The sequence below is a fragment of the Capra hircus genome, chromosome 1 (assembly GCF_001704415.2).
Source record: "Capra hircus breed San Clemente chromosome 1, ASM170441v1, whole genome shotgun sequence".
NCBI lineage: Eukaryota > Metazoa > Chordata > Mammalia > Artiodactyla > Bovidae > Capra > Capra hircus.
The window spans coordinates 127,334,761-127,356,683 of NC_030808.1; the positions used below are offsets into that span (position 1 = coordinate 127,334,761).

The 21,923-nt window shown below is 44.8% G+C and overlaps 1 protein-coding gene across 1 annotated transcript in view; it reads right to left on the reverse strand.

Moving 5' to 3' along the window:
• SPSB4 (splA/ryanodine receptor domain and SOCS box containing 4) overlaps positions 17,252–21,923 on the reverse strand; it is an 89,753-nt gene continuing 85,081 nt past the window's right edge. The window contains exon 3 of the mRNA XM_018049789.1: positions 17,252–18,723. Within this exon, the coding sequence (XP_017905278.1) occupies positions 18,596–18,723 (128 nt within the window). The 3' untranslated portion in view covers positions 17,252–18,595. The remainder of the gene's footprint in view (positions 18,724–21,923) is intronic.

Below are 21,923 nucleotides of genomic sequence, written 5' to 3' on the forward strand. Positions count from 1 at the left end.
ATAATTTTTTATTCTTCTATGTAATTAAAGAAGTGAGTGAGTATTTATTGAGTGTCTACTATGAACGAAGCAATGAGGGGGAAGGATCCTGTGTTCATCTTTCCATCTTGTCAGGAACTAGGTTGCAATTATCCCTGCACGTTTTGTAGGCTTCTGACTTCTCTCTGACCTGCGGAAATCACAGAACGGTCTATCTTCAAGAAAGAGAAGTTTCCTTGGCATTCATGATTCCCTTGAACTTCTGTTTGGATTTCAATTCATTTGCACCAAATTATTAAACTCCACTTATTTATTTCACCAGCAGGCTCGTGGGACAGTTTTCTTCATACAGAGGGGAGAATGGGCTGTCTTTCTGGAACATTCCAAAGCATAGTTGGAAGATGGTGATCTTATAACAATCAGAGAGAGATATGACACACCACAGATGAAAGACTCCTCAAGAGGGTCAAAGCTCTCAAAGTAATAAACGATGGAAAGAAGGAAGATAGAAGAGGTATTTGCTACTGATGGTCAATATGAAAATCTGCAATCCTAATTCAGACATGCCGATATGTTTCTTTATGAAGAAAACTGGAAATGGTAACTAAAAGGGTAAGTATATAAGATTTTTTCCTACTTCTTTAAATTTCATTGAAAGGATTATCGACTGTCTAAATAACAATAACAACAACAACGACCCACCATAGCTTGTAGGGGTTATACACACAAGTAAAATACATGACAGCAAAAGCAAAAGGCTATGATGGGTGAAATGGAAGCATAGACTGTAAGGTTCTTAAACAATATGAATGGTGGTAAAACATCACTTGAAGGTATAACATGAGACGATAAAGAAAGCAACCTTTAACAAAACAAAGAGCTATAGTTTATAAGTCAACAAAGGCGATAAAATGAAGCGTAAATAACACTCGCGTGTGCTCAGTTGCTTCAGTCATGTCCAGCTCTTTGTGATCCCATGGGCTGTAGTCCGCCAGGCTCCTCTATCCATGGCATTCTCCAGGCAAGAATAATAGAGTGGGTTGCAGTGCACTATTCCAGGGGATCTTCTTGACCCAAGGATCAAACTCACGTCTCCTGTGTCTCCTGCATAGTAGCCAGATTCTTTACCCATTGAGCCCTAAACAATAAGAGACATGTGTATACCAATGTTCATTGCAGCACTGTTTATAATGGCCAGGACATGGAAGTAATCTAGATGTCCATCAGCAGATGAATGGATAAGAAAGCTGTGGTACATGTACACAACGGAGTATTACTTAGCCATTAAAAAGAATACATTTGAATCAGTTCTAACGAGGTGGATGAAACTGGAGCCTATTATACAGAGTGAAGTAAGCCAGAAAGAAAAACACCAATACAGTATGCTAATGCATATATATGGAATTTAGAAAGACGGTAACAATAACCCTGTATGCAAGAAAGCAAAAGAGACACAGATGTACAGAACAGTCTTTTGGACTCTATGGGAGAGGGAGAGGATGGGATGATTTGGGAGAATGGCGTTGAAACATGTATAATATCATATACGAAACGAATCGCCAGTCCAGGTTTGATGCAGGATACAGGATGCTTGGGGCTGGTGCACTGGGATGACCCAGAGGGATGGTACGGGGAGGGAGGAGAGAGGGGGGTTCAGGATGGGGAACACATGTACACCTGTGGCGAATCCATGTTGATGTATGGCAAAACCAATACAATATTGTAAAGTAATAGCCTCCAATTAAAATAAATAAATTTAAATTAAAAAAAAATACTTGGTTCATCCAAAAGATCACAGAAAATGAATAATAGGAACACAGAACAGATGGGACAAGAGCTACTATTAAAAAAATAAAAAGTATTTCTTTAGGCAGTATAAAGTTGAGTCTTGCTTTTTTAGCCAAGTAGAAAAATCCCAGGATCGATGACTTCACTGATGAATTCTATGTAACATTTAAGTATGAAATTATATCAATTCTACACAAATTTTTCTAGAAAATGAGAGAATCCTTTCTCACTTATTCTAAGAAGTCAGTATTACCCTGACACCAAAAACAGACAAAAGACATTACAAGGAAAGAAAGCTACAGACTATATGTCACTAAATTGATGCAAAAATTTAAAATAAAATGTTAGCAAATCAAATCCAATAATGTGTAAAAAGAGGTTAAACATCTCTTGTGAGTTTATCCCAGGAGCAAGGTCACTTTAATGTGTGTCAACTGATCAATGAAATTAATGAACTAAAAAAGAAAAACCATATAATCATCTCAAATACGGAAAAAAACACTTGATAAAATCCAACATCCACTCCAGATTTAAAACTCACAGCAAATAGTTTCTTCAAAGGAAACTTCTTCAAATTATTAAAGGACATTTATGAAAAGACTAGAGATAACATCTTAGTTAGAGAGGAAGACTGAATACATAAAATCAGGAACAAAACCAGAATGTCTGCTCTCACTACTTCTATTCAACATTGTGCTGGTGGGGTTAGCCAATGAAATAGGCAAGGAAAAGAAATAAAGGCATTCAGACTGATAATGAAATAGAGCTGTCATTATTTGCAAGTCACATATCTGGCTGCATGTAGAAAATCTGATGAAAGTTACAAAAAAGACATGGGAACTAATTAGAGTGCAGCAGTGTTGCAGGATACAAGAACACAAACAAACACAGACTATTTTTTTGGGCTCCAAAATCACTGCAGATGGTGACTGCAGCCATGAAATTAAAAGACGCTTACTCCTTGGAAGAAAAGTTATGACCAACCTAGATAGTATATTCAAAAGCAGAGACATTACTCTGCCAGCAAAGGTCTGTCTAGTCAAGGCTATGGTTTTTCCATTGGTCATGTATGGATGTGAGTTGGACTGTGAAGGAAGCTGAATGCCGAAGAATTGATGCTTTTGAACTGTGGTGTTGGAGAAGACTCCTGAGAGTCCCTTGGACTGCAAGGAGATCCAACCAATCCATCCTAAAGGAGATCAGTCCTGGGTGTTCTTTGGAAGGAATGATGCTAAAGCTGAAACTCCAGTACTTTGGCCACCTCATGCGAAGAGTTGACTCATTGGAAAAGACCCTGATGCTGGGAAGGATTGGGGGCAGGAGGAGAAAGGGACGACCGAGGATGAGATGGCTGGATGGCATCACTGACTCAATGGATGTGAGTTTGAGTGAACTCTGATAGTTGGTGATGGACAGGGAGGCCTGGCGTGTTGCGATTCATGGGGTTGCAAAGAGTCGGACACGACTGAGCGACTGAACTGAACTGAACTGAACAACCAATGACTAAAGTAGAAAATATTTTAAAAAATTTTTATTGTAGTACAGTTGATTTACAGTGTGTGTTAGTTTCAGGTTCCAGCAAAGTGAACCTGTTATACATACATCCACTCTTCTAAAAAATGCATTAACAGCATCAAAAAATATTAAATACATATTAAATACTCAGACGTGAATCTCTAAGTTGGACATGACTTAGCAAATGAATAACAAAAGAGGTGAATCTAACAGAATCTGTGCAAGACTTATTGCTAAAACTATTAATCACTTTTGAGAGAAATTAAAGAAAACCTGAAAAGAGAGATATATGTTTTTCATGAATTGGAAAGCTCAGTATTGTTAAGAAAGCCATTCTTCCCACGTTGATCTATAGATTCAATGCAATCCCTATTGAAATCCAAGCAAATTTTCTTTTTGGGAGAAATTGACAAGCTGATTCTAAAATTTGTGTGTAAATACGGAAGACCTAGGATAGTCAAAATAAATTTTATAAAGGACAGAGTTGGAGGACTAATACTAACTGGTTTCATGACCTTATAAAGCTACAGAAGTCAACACTGTGTGGTATTGGCATCAAAAGAGACAAATAGATCAGTAGAATAGAATAAAGTCCAGAAAAAGTCCACACATATAGAGACAACTGAATTTTCACAAACATGCAAAGGCAATTAGGTGAAGAATAGTCTTTTTATCAAATGGTGCTGGGACCTTTAGGTATCCCCAGTGACTCAGTGGGTAAAGAATTCTCTTGCAGTGCAGGAGACACAGGAGATGCAGATTCAATCCCCGGGTCAGGAAGATCCCCTGGAGCAGGAAATGGTAACCCACTCCAGTATTTTTGCCTGAAAAATCCCATGGACAGAGGAGCCTGGCAGGCTACAGACCAAAGTGTTGCAAAGGGTCAGACATGCCTGAGCAACTAAGCACTATACAATAGGGAAACTTTGATCAACATCTTATAGAATACACAAAAATTAACTCAAACTGAACCAAAATCTAAACACAAAACCTAAAACTATAAAACTTCTAGAAGAAAACAAAGGAGAAAATCTTGTGGGCTGGGGTAAAGCAAAAATTTTTTTAATAAGACACCAAAAAGGGACTTCCCTGATGATCCAGTTTACAGGTCCACCTGCTGGTGTGGGGGACACAAGTTCGATCTCTGGGCAGGGAACTAAGATCCCACAGACCATGGAGCAACTAAGCCGCTATGCCACGACCACAGAGCCCATGCTCTAAAGCCTGCGAGCCACAGCTTCTTAGCCCGCACACGCCTGAGAGGCCACACGTTGCAAATAGAGAATACCCCCGCTTGCCACAACTAGAGAAAGCCCATGCAGAGCAAGGAGGAGCCCCATGCACCTCAGCAAAGACCCAGGGTAGCCAAAAAACCCCACCAAAATTACAGTGTGTAACAGAACAAATGACTGATCTGGATTGCATTGAAGTTAAAGATGTCTGCTCTTAAAGGACCCTACTAAGAGAATGAAAAGACAGGCTACACACTGGGAGAAGATAAAACATATGTATGATAAAGGATATCAGATCTAGAACATGTAAAGAACTCTCAAAATTTAATAATAAAAACCAAACAAAGCCAATTAAAAATAAGCAAAAGATTTAACAGACATTTCCAAAAAGAAGACACATGGATGGTAAACAAACATATGAAAAGATACTTAACGGCATCAGCCATTAAGTATCTGGAAATGAAAAACTCAGGGAAATACCACTTCACACCTAAACTTATTAAAAAAAAAACACAACTGATCCTAATGGCAACCCAATCCAGTACTCTTGCCTGGAGAATCCCATGGAGGGAGGAGCCTGGTAGGCTACAGTCCATGGGTCACAAAGAGTCGGACACAACTAAGCGACTTCACTTCACTTCTTCACTTCAACAAGGATGGGAAGGAAGTAGAACTCTCACACACTGGGAAGGTAAAATGACACAATGAACAATATGGCAATTTCTTTAAAAGTTAAACATACACCTACCATACGATCCAGCATTTTACTCTTTGATGTTTACCCAAAAGAAAAGGAAGCACATGCCCACACATGAATATTCAGAGCAGCTTTATTTGTAATAGCCCCAATCTAGAAGCAACTCAAATGTCCATAAATGGCCAATGGATAAACAAATTGTTGTGTCCACTACTCAGCAGTAAAAAGGAGTGAACTCCTGCAGTGCATAAAAATATGGACACTTGATAAAATAATTAAAGAAACTGAGTTTTTTAAAAAGCACATAAAAATCAAATATATTCATTAGTGATCCAAAAAATGAAAACAACAAGCTATTAAACTCCAAGTTTAGAGTGCAGTTAGTGAAGACAACACTGATGATGGGAAATTATTAGTCATCTGGAGATCAAACGAGGGAATTTCATTTTCATTTTTAACTATTGGTTGGAAATGGCAAGTTGATTTCAATAATCAGGATCTCACTAATTATTAACTTACATGCTCAGATGTAAATGTCCATCCTTCCATGTCAACCTGCCTGCAGAGAATCCGTTTATTATTATTATGATGGACAATTTTAAACAATGAGTAGAATGAACGGTATAATAAACTCTCATGTTTCCATTACTCAGCTTCAAAATTTTTCAACTCATCACCTATCTTATTTCATCTATAGATCCCCACCCACTCCCTGTGCCTCCAGCCCCGACATCAGGCTATTTTATGTGGAAATATTTGTTTGTATTTCTGCATGAATCATGTTGTTTTCAGTCTCTGTGTCAAATTTCTAGTAATTCAGAACCAGTCCTGGCAACTTCATCAGAAAATCTTGGAGGGGCTGGGAAAGAATGCAGGACTGCCCACACATTGATCATCTTGCCAAGAGATTTTTCTTAAGAAAAGAAAAAAAAAAGGCTTATCTTCTCTGTTTACAAAAAAAAAAAAAAAAACAACAACAACACCAAAAACACCAGCTTGCTTTTTCTGTAGCTAGTGGGTAGTGATATTCTATTAGACTCTTTGTGAAAATCCCAGGAGCTGTTGTGTAACATGACTGTTATCCAGGAAAGGAATGTGCATTTTTAGATGGAAAACTGAAATTCTAGAACATGTCCCCTGTGGGCAATCAGACTCTTACGGACATCCACACTTGCTTTACAGGAGGCTACTTGATATGGGAAGTAACCCAACAGATGCTGTGTTCCCATGAGCGCTTCCAAGACTTCAGAGATGTCTTCATCTTCATCCCTGGAGATGTTTTCACAATGGGGTTCTTTGTTCTTCAAAACCTTCAAAAACCTCTCCACCCTGATTTTCTTTCTTGTCTTGTCTTTTTCTTTTCCCCTACTGTGGAACCATCCACCTTTTCGGATGCAATAGCTCTACCAGTTGCTGCCAAGGGAAATACTGCATTGAATCCAAAGTATTTTTAGTGGGAAAGAAATAACTTTGAAAACAGAAATATTATTGATACTGCTTCTTCTCCTTTTTTTTTTTGGTTGAATTTAGGTATGCTATACATAAAAGAAGTACAGGAATCCTAACTATATAGCTTGATGAATTTCTACAGCCATAAGTTTTCATGTCACCATCAGCTGGATACAAATGTGGAACTTTTCTAGGACCCCAGCCAGCTCCCTCATGTGTATCCCCAAGATCAATAACAAAGCCCCCTCCGAAGTAAAACTCTTCTGACTTCTACAATCAGAGCTCACTTTTGCCTGTTCTTGAACTCACCTAGGTGGAATTCTGTATTCTTTTGTGCCTTTTAGTCAACATTGTTGTGAGATTCATCCATGCTATGTATAGTAGTGGTCCATTCCTCTTCAAAACAATCATTACATATTTGTTCATTGTATGAATATTGCCTCCACATATTTATCTCTTTTCCTGTTGATGGACATTTGGGTTGTTTCCAGTTCAGGGCTGTAAGGAATAGTAATGCTCTCTTGGTCAGTTATATATATGGTAATCATTTTCCCCCAGGCTATATCCTTGCATTTTTACTTTCTAATATGTCTTTTGATGAAGAAGTTATTAATTTTAATGATGATCTATATGTGTGACTTTTTCTTTATGATTACTGCATTGTGTACTCTGCTAAAGAAGTCTTGCTTACCCCCAAGGACATGGTTTTTTCTTAGGTTTTCTTCTAGAATTTTTGTTGTTGCTTTATATTTTGTGTTTAGGTCTATAATCACTTTCAACTGAATTTTTCTTCTATAACGTGACATAGAGGGAAGATGCATATTTTTCCACAAGGATATGCAATTGACCCAGCAACACTTATTGGAAAGACCATTCCCCCCCAGCCCCACTGAATTTAATAATACAATCCATTGACCATAATAGCAGGGTCTATTCTTTTCTATTCATTGGTCTATTTGTTTATCCTTATACAAATCAAATGATCTTAATTTTTATATCTTCACAGTGAGGTTCAATATCTGATAATATAAGTCCTCCTACTCTCCTTTTCCTTTTTTTGATTTTTTTAAATTGGAGGATAATTGATTTAAAGTATTGTGTTGGTTTCTGTCATACATCAATATGAATAACCCGCAGGTATACCTACATCCCCTTCCTCCTGAAACCCCTCTCATCTCCCTCTCCATCCCAGCCCTCTAGGTTGTCACAGAGCACTGAGTTGAACTCCCTGTGTGTCACACTGCAAATTCCCATTTGCTATCTATTTTAAGAAGATATACAGATAGCCAACAAACAAACAAACAAAAATGCTCAGTTCAGTTCCATTCAGTCACTCTGTTGTGTCCAACTCTTTGTGACACCATGGACTGCAGCACACCAGGCTTCCCTGACCATCACTAACTCCTGGAACTTGCTCAAACTCATGTCCATCGAGGAGTCAGTGATGCCATCCACCTATCTCATCCTCTGTTGTCCCCTTCTCCTCCTGCCATCAATCTTTCCCAGCATCAGGGTCTTTTCCAATGAGTCAGTTCTTTGCATCCAGTGGCCAAAGTATAACTTATTATTTGAGAAATGCAAATCAAAAGTACAATGAGGTGTCACCTCACACTGGTCAGAATGGCTATCATTTTAAACACAAACAATAAATGCTGGAGAGGATGTGGAGAAAAGGGAAATTTCTTGCACTGTTGCTGGGAATGTAAGTTGATACAGCCACTGCGGAGAACAGTATGGAGATTCTTTCCATTTTTTTTTGTTTGATTGTTTACAGCTATTTTATGTCCTTTGCATTTCCAGTTAAATTTTGAATTAACTTGTTAATTTCCACAACACAACTCAGAAAATTATTATTGTCACTGCATTGATTCTATAGGCCGTTTTGGGACGAACTGACATCTTAGTAACATTGAATCTTTCAGTGAACACGGTATGTTGCTCCACTTATTTGGGTCTTCTTCAATGTCTCTGGACACTGTTTTGTAGTTTCCAGGGTAGCAGTCCTGCACCTATTTCATCAGATTTTCTTATTTTCTGTTACTATAAATGACACTGCTAACATTTCATTTTCTAATTGTTGCTAATATGTAGACATACAATTTTAAAAACATTGTTCTTGAATCCAGTGAACTTCCTAAATTCTCTTATTAATTCTAGTTTTCTATAGATCTGTTTTTATGTATACAACAATGTCATCTGCAAATGTTGGTTGTTTTCTTCTCTTCCAATTTTTAATACTTTGTAATTTCATGTACATGTCTTATGGAACTGCCTAGATTTCCAACATAATGTTGCATAGAAATAGTGGGCAATCTTTCCTGTTTGTTGGCTAAGAGGAAAGCCTTTAATAACTTATCATTAAACATGATATTAGCTGTAGGTGTTTTGTGGATATCTTTTACTGGATTAAGAATGTTTCCCTCTTCCCAGTTTTTTGAGTCTTTTAAAATCATAAACAAGGGTGGCATTTTAGCAAATGTTTTACATTTACATCTGAGATGATAATGGTTTTTCTCTTTTACTTGGTCAGTATGATGAACTGCATCATTTTTTGATTTTTAATTCAACTCATGAAACAAACCAACTTTGGTCAGGATAAACTTTTTATCTTGGATTTGTTTTGCATTTTTGTTCAAGATCTTGTATTTCTATTTTGTGTAGTTTTAGGAAGAGTTATATGCATGGTGGTTGTTCAGGAGTGGCCAGATACATAAACTTCTGGTTGCGCCGGGTCAGACTCTGGGTCAGTGCTGGGAAGGCTTCATCCAGGCGTGGCTTCCTCATTCTCGTCTATTCTAATCCAGCTTCTCCTTGTCACTCTGCAAGGGGCATTTCAGCATAGAGACAACTTTACTCTTAGGACAGTCAAAATACACTCACACCTGGTGGATCAGAATAGCACTGTTGTTGTTCAGTTGCTAACTCATGTCCGACTCATTGTGACCCCATGGACTGCAGCACGCCAGGCTTCCCTGTCCTTCACCATCTCTGTGAGTTTGCTCAAACTCACGTCCATCAAGTCAGTGATGCCAGCCAACCATCTCATCCTCTGTCATTCCCTTCTCCTCCTGCCCTCAATCTTTCCCAGCATCAGGGTCTTTTTCCAATGAGTCGGCTCGTGGCATCAGGAGCTTCAGCTTCAGCATCAGTCCTTCCATGAATAGTCAAGGTTTATTTCCTTTAGGATTGACTGGTTTGATCTCCTTGCTGTCCAAGGGACTCTCAAGAGTCTTCTCCAGCACCGCAGAATAGCTCTGGGGTAATTCCAATCCTAGCAGACCGGTGGCGTGCTGGAGCTAGCTCATACAAGCCTGCAATAGCTGATGGTTAAAATTTCAGGAATTTTGAAAGCTGATTATTGATTACAACATTATTAAAAATTCAATCATATAAACTTGCAATTTGAAAAATTATATTAAAAACAAAGGTAATAAAAACTCTAAACTTATCACTTTTAATTCTATTACTATCAACCTTGCCCTGCTTCCCAAGAGGCACTAGTGGTAAAGAATCTGCCTGCCAGTGCAAGAAGTATGGATTTGACCCCTGGGTTGGAAAGATCCGCTGGAGAAGGAAATGGCAAACCACCTCAGTATTCTCGCCTGGGAAATCCCATGGGCAGAGGAGCCAGGCAGGCTACAGTCCATGGGGTCACAGAGTTGGACATGATTGAGCATGTATGTTCAAGCATGCATCTTTGCCCTACGGGTAACTGACATTTAGGTATCTATATGGCGGAAATAGTGTTTAATGGTTGGCTACTGATCACCTTTTCCCAACTCTGCATTGAGGGACATCATACTGGAGCTTAAAATTGGCTGTGGTGGGAATATTTATGCTATGGAAAACAGCAAACACTTCAAATCAGGCTTTAAAATTTTTCCCCAGAGAGCTGGTTGTTAGACATCTGCAAAGTGTTAGTCACTCAGTCGTGTCCAACTCTTTGTGACCCCATGGACTTTAGCCACCAGGCCCCTCTGTCCATGGAATTCTCCAGGCAAAACTAATGGAGTGGATTGCCATTTCCTTCTCCATAGACATCTGAAAACACCCCGCTATAGCAGCTTCTCTATCTGCTCCCTATGTCTCTTCCCTGTTTGGTACCATCACCAGCTTACTTGTTTGTGTTCCTTTCCTACTAGATGATAAATTGCATAAGGGTGGAGATTTTTATTCATTTTCTTCACTGTGGTTTCCTCAGCACCACCAGCAGGGCCCGGCACATGGCAGGCCCTAATACATATTTTTCTAATGGATGAATGGATGGATGGCAAGTATCCTCACGCCTTCCCCCACCTAACTCCGGCATGCACCCAGTCATCAAGCCCATGGACGTGGGCTTTTTGCATCAGCTTTCTCTTCCCAAACACCTATTCCCAAGGTCTTCATTCAGGCCTTCCTTGTTCTTGGGACCAACAGAATTTCTCTTGATCTCCCCACATCTACTTTTGCCTGCTTGCTAAGCCCCCTTCCACAGACACTCCAGGAAGGCTGTACAAAAGCATAAATTAAATATATTTTCTGCTTCATGCCTGCCTTGGCTCCTGCAACAGCATTTAAGAAATCTAGTCCAGGCCCTGCACCTGCTGCTTCCTGTTACACGGTTGTGTTATACTTGAGAAAAATACAATTTTGATGGTAGCCTAAGGCTCCTTGGAGATGCTTCAGCTGCTTAGCATTTGATGTTCAGGTGGGAGAGGCACGGAGGGGGAGGGGGGCTTTGCAAGCACCCCCAACACATATATTTGGAACAAACTGGCTTTTATCTATTTCACTAAGCTTTTGGATCTTTACAATTTTGCTTGAAAAAAGAACTTTTTAGATCTATAGGATCAAGTCTATGGAATGTTCTCTTGATTCACAAAGATCCACATTCTTCCTTCTCTGCCCTGCTCTGACGGACCTCTATGGACATGACCAATCAGATCCCCTTGTTTGCTACGCTCCTCAGGGCTTCAGCCAGTGGACAGACACTAATGGAGATTGGAGGAGGGACAAGAGATGGGTCAGAGTATTAATGCCCTTGCTCCTTCCCTGCCAGACTGTGGTTGGCACAGAGTGCTCCTTCATCTAAGGCCATAGCTCCTATTGGCTGGCTCTCTTATAGTTACTGATCCCCTCCTTTCCAGTTACTGTTTCCTCTCTTAGCCACCCAGAGTGAGTGACATAACAATCTCCTGCAGCCACCCATGTGAGCCCAGGGTGCTTCACTCTCAATGGCTGGCTTCCCGACCCTGCCCCACCTCTGTATAATGCCTTTCTATTGACTCTCTTCATTCTCCCTTAAAAACATTTATGTATTTCTGGCTGTGTTGGGTCTTCGTGGCTTTGCAGGGGCTTTCTCTAGCTGCAGTGAGCAGGGTCTACTCTTTGTGTGATGCACAGGCTTCTTGCGTGGCTTCTCTGTGGAGCACAGGCGCTAGAGGACATGGGCTTCAGTAGCTGCTGCCCCCGGACTCTAGACCTCGGGCTCGGTAGTCGTGGTGTGTGGGTTTAGTTGCTCTGCGGCATGCGGAATCTTCCCAGACCCAGGATCGAAACTGCGTCCCCTGCAGTGGCAGGCGGATTCTTACCACTGTACCACCAGGGAAGTCCCAGCTTCCTTTTGGAATGTGGTGACTGTGTCCTCCTGGAACTCTGACGCCTTCCAAGCCCTTATTCCTGAGTGCGCCTTACAAGCCTTCATCCTGCATCACTGCCCCCTGCCTCCTGCTCCCGCCTCAGCTCATCCTCTATCACCTGGGCGCTCCCTATCACACTCTGAGCCCTTTCCCACCTCCATGCACTGCTTCTGCTGGGCCTTCTTTCCTCTGGGCCCCTTGCTCACACCATCAGCAGGCACTGGGCTTTGCATCCACCCATTTGCATCTCAGTCCCTCTGCTGGGGTGTGGGGGGTGCCCCTGGGTGGCAGGAGCAAGACACCTCTTGGGTCTGGCACAAGGCCTGAGACAGACCCATTTGTTGACTCAAAGTGATGACTGAATGGCAACTCTTTCCTTTGAATGCCATCCCTGTGCAACAAATGATCAACGCATTATCCCTGTTGAATGGAAAACCCCCCAGGCTGGGAAGGAGTGTATCTGAGGCCTCTGTGCTGGAAGAAAAGGGACTCATGTACCTGAATCCCCCACATGGGCTGGTGGGCTGGGCACTCAGCAACTCCAGGATTCCTCAAGCAAAAGAGCCCTATTTACTGGGTAGAAAAAACAAGTGAAGACACGGTCACCACCCCAGAGTTGGCTTATTCACTCCCAAATCCATCAAGAAAGTGGAGGGACCACCCCTGTTATTGGCCAAATGTGTCAACTTGTGTAAGAAAGCAAGGTTTCTCAATATTAGGAAACACACTGTTCTTACAGCCAGGTCTCACTATCTCAAATTCTTCCATTCAAAACCAAACTATCTTCAGTCTGTCCCACACTAGTTATTCTTCAGTTATTCTGACGGGTCATGACAACACTCTCGGAGAAATTCTGCATGTACCTTGGGCCCCACAGAATAGGGAGGGTAAGTAGGGCTGAAATCAATCCGTCATGAACTCTGCAGCATCAGGGCAGAGCAGGCTGGTCCTTCCTCCCTGGCTCTTGAGAACAACCGGGTCAGCATCACTAAAGGAAGAGAAAAGGAGGAGGACTCCCTGGCTTTGGACTTAAGCACACTGGTGACAAGCGCCATTCAAAATATTCCCCTCTAGGAGAATGCTGCGTGGGCTGGGTCAGCTTTTTTCTCTTCTATAACACACAGTTGGCCCTTTGTATTCAGGAGTTCTTCAGCCTGCAAGCCAACTAACCAGATCCTTCTGCAGTTGGTTGAATCTACTCATGTGGAACTGCAAATAGGAGGGCTAACCTCACTGCGCCATCTTATACCATAAGGAACTTGAGCATCTGAGGCGTTTGGTATCTCTGGGGAATCCTGGAACAAATCCCTCATGGATACCAAGAGAAGACTGTACATGCTCACTAACATCACCCCGTCTTCACTGAGATGATGGACTCAAGCACCTCATCCAGGTGGGCTCAGCCCTGTCTGCACCCTGGACTCACCTGGAGAGCTTTAAAAATTACCAAAGCTAGGATGCCACCCCCAGAGGTCCTGATTTAATTGGTCTGGGGAAGAACCTGGGTCCTGGGACTTTTCACAGTATTCCTCAAAGGATTCTAACATGCAGCCAGGGTTGTATAATCATATAATGCAGCTCATTAACAGGAGGACCCAAGGAACTGGTCCTCTAGGAATTCACTGTCTAACCAGAGACGCTCAGGGCATCTCTGGTGTCTGGGGAGAGATTCTTGATGCCTGTGAGCTCTTTGGACATCAGTGGCTAAACGTGAGATATTTCAAAGTCAATTCCAGATCCAGCAGACGCCCTTTGTGAAGCCTCCCTTGGTTTGATTGTGCATGTGTGTGCGCGTGTGTGTGTTTACCCACTGATGTATGTCCTGGGGATAGTCCAGAGAGACAAATGCAGATGCCTTGACCCCAACTCAGACAGTTAACGCCCAGGAGGGAGGCTGGCAGTGAGAGGCCCCCTGTGTCTTGGGAGGGGTGGATCACAGAACAGGGGCGCCCCTTCTCAAGGGGCGGTCACTACTCAGCCTCTGCCAGCATCACCAGCAAGGAATGTGGGCTTGGTCTTACCACACCTCCCTAATTTTTAAGAGGTCAGAAATCTGGATTTTCTGTTCAATTACTTGATTTTTTTTCTGAGTTGTGCTCAATTTCGTTAAATCACACACATATTCTAAGTAGGATGACAAAACCCATCTGCAGACTGGGATGGGACCCAGGTCCCCAGAACTAGAGAACAGCAGATCAACTCTGTGTTTTAGATTAAAAGTGGAGATTTTCTCTCCTCACTGCAGACCTGGGGAGCAACGCGCAGGCTCTTTAGCCCCTTTGCTGAGGCACAGGTGTGACTTAGGTTGGATCGAGGTCCCGGGGAATGGGTAAAACTGTCCTGGCACAGATCAATTGCCATGTGACTCTGCGACCTGCCGCCTGCTACCATTTTGGCTGTGACATCGTGAGGTGATGACACCATTGTTTTTTGGTGAAAGAAAGCCCCCCACTAAAGTAGCCAACTGCTGCCATGAATGATGGAAAGAAAGTAAGGGAAGGAGGGGTGGCTCCAGAAATTGGGAACGTGACACTGGGGGTAAAGAGAGAATGGCGGGGCTGATGAGAGGGCACTCAGCAGGGCTCGGGTCTGTGGGGAAACTGGCCCACCATATGCTATTTTGCAGAGAATTAAAAAGTGATTTGTAGGACTGTTTGAGTAGTCTGTCAGGAACCTCAGAGAACATGCCAGAGGTAAGAAGGCCAGGGGCTGGGTGATGATGGACACTGGCCCTGGGTGGTAAGGGAGTCCACTAGGGAAAGGCTGTCGTGTGTGTGTTTGTATGTGTGTGTGTGTGTATGTGTGTGTGTTGGTTGGTTGGTCAGTAACTAAGTCATGTCCAACTCTTGCGACCACAGGCCCAGTAGCCCGCCAGGCTCCTTTGTCCATGGATTTCCCAGGCAAGAATAATGGAGTGGGTTGCCATTTCCTTCTCCAGGAGATCTTCCTGACCCAGGGATCTCCTGCTTGGCAGGCACATTCTTTACTTCTAAGCCACCAGAGAAGTCCAGGTGCGTGTGTAGGAGTTACCAACACACAAGGAAGCCTGGACGTGTGTCGCACGTACACAGGTGATCTGAATGGGAACCTGGGGCAGAGAACAGAACAGGGGCTCCCGACCTCAGCTCGGCTCACAGCAGTGCAGAAGCTCTCGCTTGGAGCAGAACGGGGCAGCCGGAAGTTCCCCTCATCGAGAGGGGCCCCACCACCCACTCCCTATCGCTTGTTTGGCTCCCTTGTGTTTTTTTCAGAACTCAGCATCTCTCCAGAGGCCTTCCTTGGTTGCCCTCAGCAATGGGATCCCTCTGCTCCCCACTCTGGCGCCCTTGGCCTAGCTCCTCTTTTCCCTCTGACGTCATCTCAATTGTTTTGCTTCTGCGTCATCACCTTTTCCTTAAAATGTGAGCTCCATCAGACAGCCCACACCTCCCTCCTGTCCCCAGGCAGTGCTGGGTGCATGCAGATGCCCAACAATGCCTGCAGAATGGCCGGGGCTCAGAGGCGTGAGGTTCCAGAGGATCCAGGAATTCCTCCCTGCCACCCGCCTGCCTCCCCTCCCCAGATTCTGCTTGCAGGTTCCATGGGCACCCTAACTGTAGATGGGACCCCTCTACCCGCCACCAGGCCTTTGCTGAGTCCGTGTGTTTGGTCCCAGCTCTGTGTGGGAAGGAGCAAGCTCAGGCCTTACCATTCCAAGGCTCATGGACCAAAAGCAAATGAGGTCACAGGGCAGAGAGGGGCTCCAGTTCACATGCTTGGGCAGGGGTCCTAGGTGCCAGGAGATGAATTGTCAGCCCAGGAGACAAGGAACTGACTCTCAGAGCATGTGGACTTTGGTGGGTGGGTTTAGGAGGGCTTCGTGGAAGAGAGTGGCTCAGAGCTCTTTGGGGAGGGTGATCCTGAAGAATGTGCAATGAGGACTGTGAGGGCACTGCTGAGGGAAAGGAATTACATGAGCAGGATACAGTCAAGCTAGAGAGCTGGTGCTGAAACTGGGAACTTATGAGTTGAGAAAAGGGTCCTTACCCTCCGGTAACCTAGCCCAGCCCATATATTGTGTAGAGAAGGGGGTGACTTATCCAAGGTCATGGCATATATAAATCTGGATTCAAACCCAGGCCTCTGACCCCAAAGCCTGAGGCAGCACCTGCCTTCTGCAACCCAGACCTGCCTGAGGCTGAGTCCTGGCCTGGGGTCAGAGTGCTGGGGGACCCGGCCCCTGGGGGTGGGTGCAGCACGTCTGGCTCTTTCGGTCTGTCCTCACCAGGGTTGTCTTCCTTAAAGAAACAGGTGTGGAGTGCCTCTTCCAGGAAGCCCTCCCTTCAGGCTCTATCTGCCCCAATCCCTTCAAGAGCTCCCTCTTCCTTCATTAGGCTGTGCCATGAATGACTCCACTGGGAATAGATCTGCTTGAGCTCACGGTCCTCAGAGGCTGGCAGAGTGCGTGTTGATGGCCTGTACTGCTGAATGGATACTGCACCAGTCCTGGCCTAGACCCCAGCCTGAACTGGCTCCTGACTTCCTTCCAACTCTGAGCCTGGCTGACCCACACACTCACCCTTTGGCAATCTGCACCGCTCCTTGTTGATGGCATGTCCAGCCAAAGTTGCATCCAATCCCACTTTTGGGTCACTTTGAAACTGTTGGCCCTTCGGGTTTATCCTGCTCCACCCTGTGTCTCTTGAAGAGCCATCCCATGGATATCACAGTGCTGGCATCCATAATTTGGCCTGTTTTTCCACCATGGTAGTTAGCCTTATATGGCCCCCAGTTCCAGGCCCGTTCTCTTGGCTGGGGCAGGCCTTTGTAAAATGCCTAGAGTCTGGGCTCACATGGGGACAACCAGACGGAAGAGATGGGACGTGCCTGGAGAGGGAAGCACAGGCCTGCCTTCTCAGGGTTTGGCAGCTAGGCCGACAGAAGACGCTCTCCCAGCCCCTCCCCAAAGAGCAGTGAATAGACAGCGGAAGGACTGAAGGACAGACTTTATTAGAAACGCTCTTCATTCATCAGTCAGTTCACATTAAGGTGGCAGGAGGCAGTGCCGTCTGGGGCTCTGGTGTCCCACTCTTGCGACAATTTCCAGTTAAAAATCGGTCTGGGCAGGGAGTGCTGGGAACACAAGAGATGCCCTGTGGTGCGGCGGCTGCAGCAGCAGCGGCATGGGTCCCCAGTGAGGACAGGCCAGGCCAGTGGAGAACGTGCCCCATGTCCACCCTCCCACTTACAAGGCTGCCCCGTGGCCCCAAGCTGATAAATACGCAGCACGGCACTCATGCACGCGCACGCGCACACACACACACAGACACACACACATGTGAAACAGAAGCAAACTCGCGTGAGTCTCCTCAAGTGAAAAAATAATTCGCTCAAATAAAGCTTTGTGGCAGCCAGGCTGCATCCTGAATGGACAGTTGCCTGGAGACCCTCAGCCCCCCCCCCCGGGAAGGCTCCCCAGCCAAGGACATCACCCCCTTGGGTGTCACAAGGCCCCCAAGCCCCCCATTAGCACCTGTGGACTAAGTACTGCCCTCACCACACTGCTCTCTTAAAATGCATCGCTACTTAAAATAACAACAATAATAAAGGAGACACTCATTCCCTGGGGTGAACTTGTCAGACTCAGCTTCCCTGAAGAGAGGTGCCCGGAGCATCCAGAGACTGCGGGTCAGGGTGGGGAAGGGGAGCGCATGAGAGGGGAGGTAAACACTATTCAGAGAGGTAAGCTGGGACGAGTCTCAACACTGCTTTGTCCGCTCGCCAATTCCATAGCTGGGCATCCCTGGGTCACAAGTCTTTCAAAGGGGCAGAGTCCGAAAGTGTCCCGACAATCCTGCTGCTCTGGGAGGGGCGGGGGCCCAAAGGGCACGCATCAAGCTGCTTTCGCCATTCATTATTCAGAGGCAAAGTTCTCCCCAGAGCGGGCCAATTTTCCCCTGGCCCTGTCTGCAGCGGGGCCACAACACAAAGTCTCCTGCCCAAATGTTTTATTCATTCTCTTGAATAAGGAAACAGGCTCGCGGATCAATATCGGTGGCCGCTGTGTCCTGCTCAGCGGGGCAGGATCTCCAACCCGGCGCAGGCTCCGGGCTCTTCCTGGCTTCCAAAGAGGTGTCTGACTTGGGAGGGTGGCTTCCAAGGCAGCAAATCCTTTTGGCAACAGACATTGTGTTTCCAAACTAGGGAAGACGCCTTGGCCTTTCAAAGAACTGAATGTCCCGGCGAACCAGGGTGGGGAGGGAGACTCCTTCCTGATGTACTGTGTGACCGACAAGGGACAGGCCCAGGCTGTGGGTGTCCCCACTGCCCCCGGCTCACTGGTACTGCAGATAGTTCTTGAGAGACTGAGGCAGAGGCAGGGAGCTGATGTCCTGCAGGTGCTGGCGGCCCAGAGCCAGGCGGATGCATCTCCGGCACAGGTCCATCAGCGGTAGGGGCTCGGCTGCAAGAAGAGGGAGGAGGGTTAGAGTCTTGTGAGAGCCTGTCCTCACATCTCTCCCATCCACCCCATGCACAGTCCCGGATGCCTGCCCCGGAGCTGCCCTTCGGGGCCCTGAGCTCCTCTGAGAAGCTTTCTCTGGTCCTATTAGGGGAAACTGAAGGGTCAGAGCAGTGTTTTTCAAACTGTGGGTGCAACAGCCTAAAGACTTACGGAATCAATTCATTGGGTGGTGACCAACGATAAAGAACAGAAAGGGAAAGAAAAGAACAAAACAGAGAGGCATGCCCATAGTAAGGGGTGAATACTGTTCTATGAAAGCTCTCTTTCCGATGTAGGTGTTCATCCTGCGTCAATGCAAAAAGTACTCCTCATTGCAGGTCATGATAAAAGTGAGAGCAGCTGGCCTAGGGTGTATCCTCTAAGAAACAGGTGGGGCAGGGGCTATGGAATGTCTTTAAACCCTCAAACTTCTCCTCATAATCTCCTTTGATAGTCAGTGGAAGAATACATTTTCTTCTAATGTCTATTTCTGGAAAAAAAATGATGAACTGAAAGTCATGTACCATGGAACCTCTGGACATAGGACCAAGCTTTAACTAGGTTTATTGCAGACATACTTATGACGCTCTTATTCTCTTCCAGGCCCTCTGATCGGACTCTGGGGATACTGAGAGTCCAGGACAAAGAGCTCTAAGCCAAGGCCAAAGACAGCCCTGAAAGTGGAGGAAGGCTTGACATCTGGAGGTTTATATACATGAATAACTGTAGTAGAGTGTAACATATGCAGTAATTGTTACATGCACAAGGACAGAAGCCAGGCCATTGTTTGACAAGCTTTAAAGGGAGGATACCTGAAATGGGGTTTTGAAGGGTGAATAGGAGTTTTATGTGATGTGAGTTGAGACGTGTTCTAGGCAGAAAGACCAGGTAAAAGCATAGAGGTATAAGAGAGGACAGGCTGGGAGGTCTGGAGAGAGGGGAATGGTGCTACTCAGCTGGGTCAGGAATAAAGAGGATGCTGTCATTTGCTGCCTCACATGGCTTGTGCAGCCCTAGTTTTCCCAAGCCCACAGGAACATGCTAGAGGCCTGTGGCTGCATCTTAGCACTTTTTTTTGGTCAATAGAACATGTGATGTTTAAAAAGCATTCTATAACATGCTAAGATACAATACAACTGTAAGTGGTAAGCACTAACACGAGAGCTGTGATAGGAATAATATCACAAGGGAATGGAAAGAATGGGGGAGTGTTGAGAGTGCATTTTATAGGAATTTTCATTTATTGGAGTTGCAGAGTTAACGAGAAGAACCCTTAAAATCAAAGCCAGACTTGACTGCTGCATTGGGAGCCACACACCAGCATACCTAGCCGTCCTTCATGTGGGGCGAGGCTGCCTGGTGGCATATCGGGGTGAAGTGTTGGTGGTTTTAAATGCTCTCACCTCTGTATCCTCTTTCAATCCTCATACAAACTCTTTAGGCTGACCAGGAAGGCCCAGACATCCCTTCTTTCCCAGGCCTAGAAAACAGATTACTCACCCAGAGTTCTGTGGTTACATGGTCAGCATGCTTGGGCCCCCTCCAGATGTCCTTATCTCCTAGCAACACCCCTACCCCCAGCTCTCTTCCCCCTTTCCCCACCTGGTTCCCATCTAAGCTTTGCACTGTCCCCAAAGTTAGGCCTCTGAGGACCCCTTTCCCTGCCTCTCCACCTGAATTGTCCCATCTTTGACCTCTTGACCTTCCCATGATCTCCTTTTAGTTCCTATAGAACCAGTGCTTGCAGCCTGTGCCACTGGACGTTAGGGACAAAAAAAAACCTTAAGTCCTTATTTAATGAGAAATTGCTACTTACTTACCAGGCAACACAAAAGATGAAATACAGTTGTAGCTACTGTTTACTGAAGGTGTGTCATGTGGCCAGGTGCTGTGCTAAGCTCTTTATCTGTCCCAACTCATGTGCTCTTTAGACTTCCCTGGTGGCACAGAGAATAAAGAATCTGCCTGCAATGCAGGAGACCTGGGTTCGATCTCTAGGTTGCGAAGATACCCTGGAGAAGGGAATGGCAATCCACTCCAGTACTCTCGCCTGGAGAATTCCATGGATGGAGAAGCAGACAGTCCACGGGATCATAAAGAGTCAGACATGACTGTACCCACTCATGTGGGAACTGGGTAGGAGCTATTATCATCCCCATTTTAAGGAGGAAGAAATAGAAATACAGAGCAGGTAAGTTACTTGTCCAAAGACACACAGCTGGTAAATGGCAAATCTGGGAGTTGGACTCAGGCAGCTAGAAACTGAAAATTGTCTTATCTCTTAGCCACATTTATTGAGCTTCTATTCTGTCCCTTTGCTATGTTAGGTTTATTTCATTTAAGGTTGACGCCATCTACTTCAGAAAAAAGGAGACTAAAAAAGGAGGCTCAGAGGGAAAGAGGCTTGTCTGGACAAGCACAGCACAAAAGCTTGTATGTGGAGCTTCATACTGAAAGGTCACTGAAAGTATGAAGAAGGAGAGGGTGTCTTGCCTCCCGGGCTTACCCAGTCCAAAGACTCTTACTCTGGCTCCGACCACTTTTCAGGTCACCGATGCCCATTTCTCCCACCATGACGTCTGCACCCACCTAAGGGGCTGCCTTAGGGCCTTAGGAAGCATCACTATGAACAAAGCTAGTGGAGGTGATGGAATTCCAGTGGAGCTATTTCAAATCCTGAAAGATGATGCTGTCAAAGTGCTGCACTCAATATGCCAGCACATTTGGAAAACTCAGCAGTGGCCACAGGACTGGAAAAGGTCAGTTTTCATTCCAAACCCTAAGAAAGGCAATGCCAAAGAATGCTCAAACACCACACAATTGCACTCATCTCACATGCTAGTAAAGTAATGCTCAAAATTCTCCAAGCCAGGCTTCAGCAATATGTGAACTGTGAACTTCCTGATGTTCAAGCTGGTTTTAGAAAAGGCAGAGGAACCAGAAATCAAATTGCCAAAATCCACTGGATCATGGAAAAAGCAAGAGAGTTCCAGAAAAACATCTATTTTTGCTTTATTGACTATGCCAAAGCCTTTGACTGTGTGGATCACAACACACTGTGGAAAATTCTGAAAGAGATGGGAATACCAGACCACCTGACCTGCCTCTTGAGAAATCTGTATGCAGGTCAGGAAGCAACAGTTAGAACTAGACATGGAACA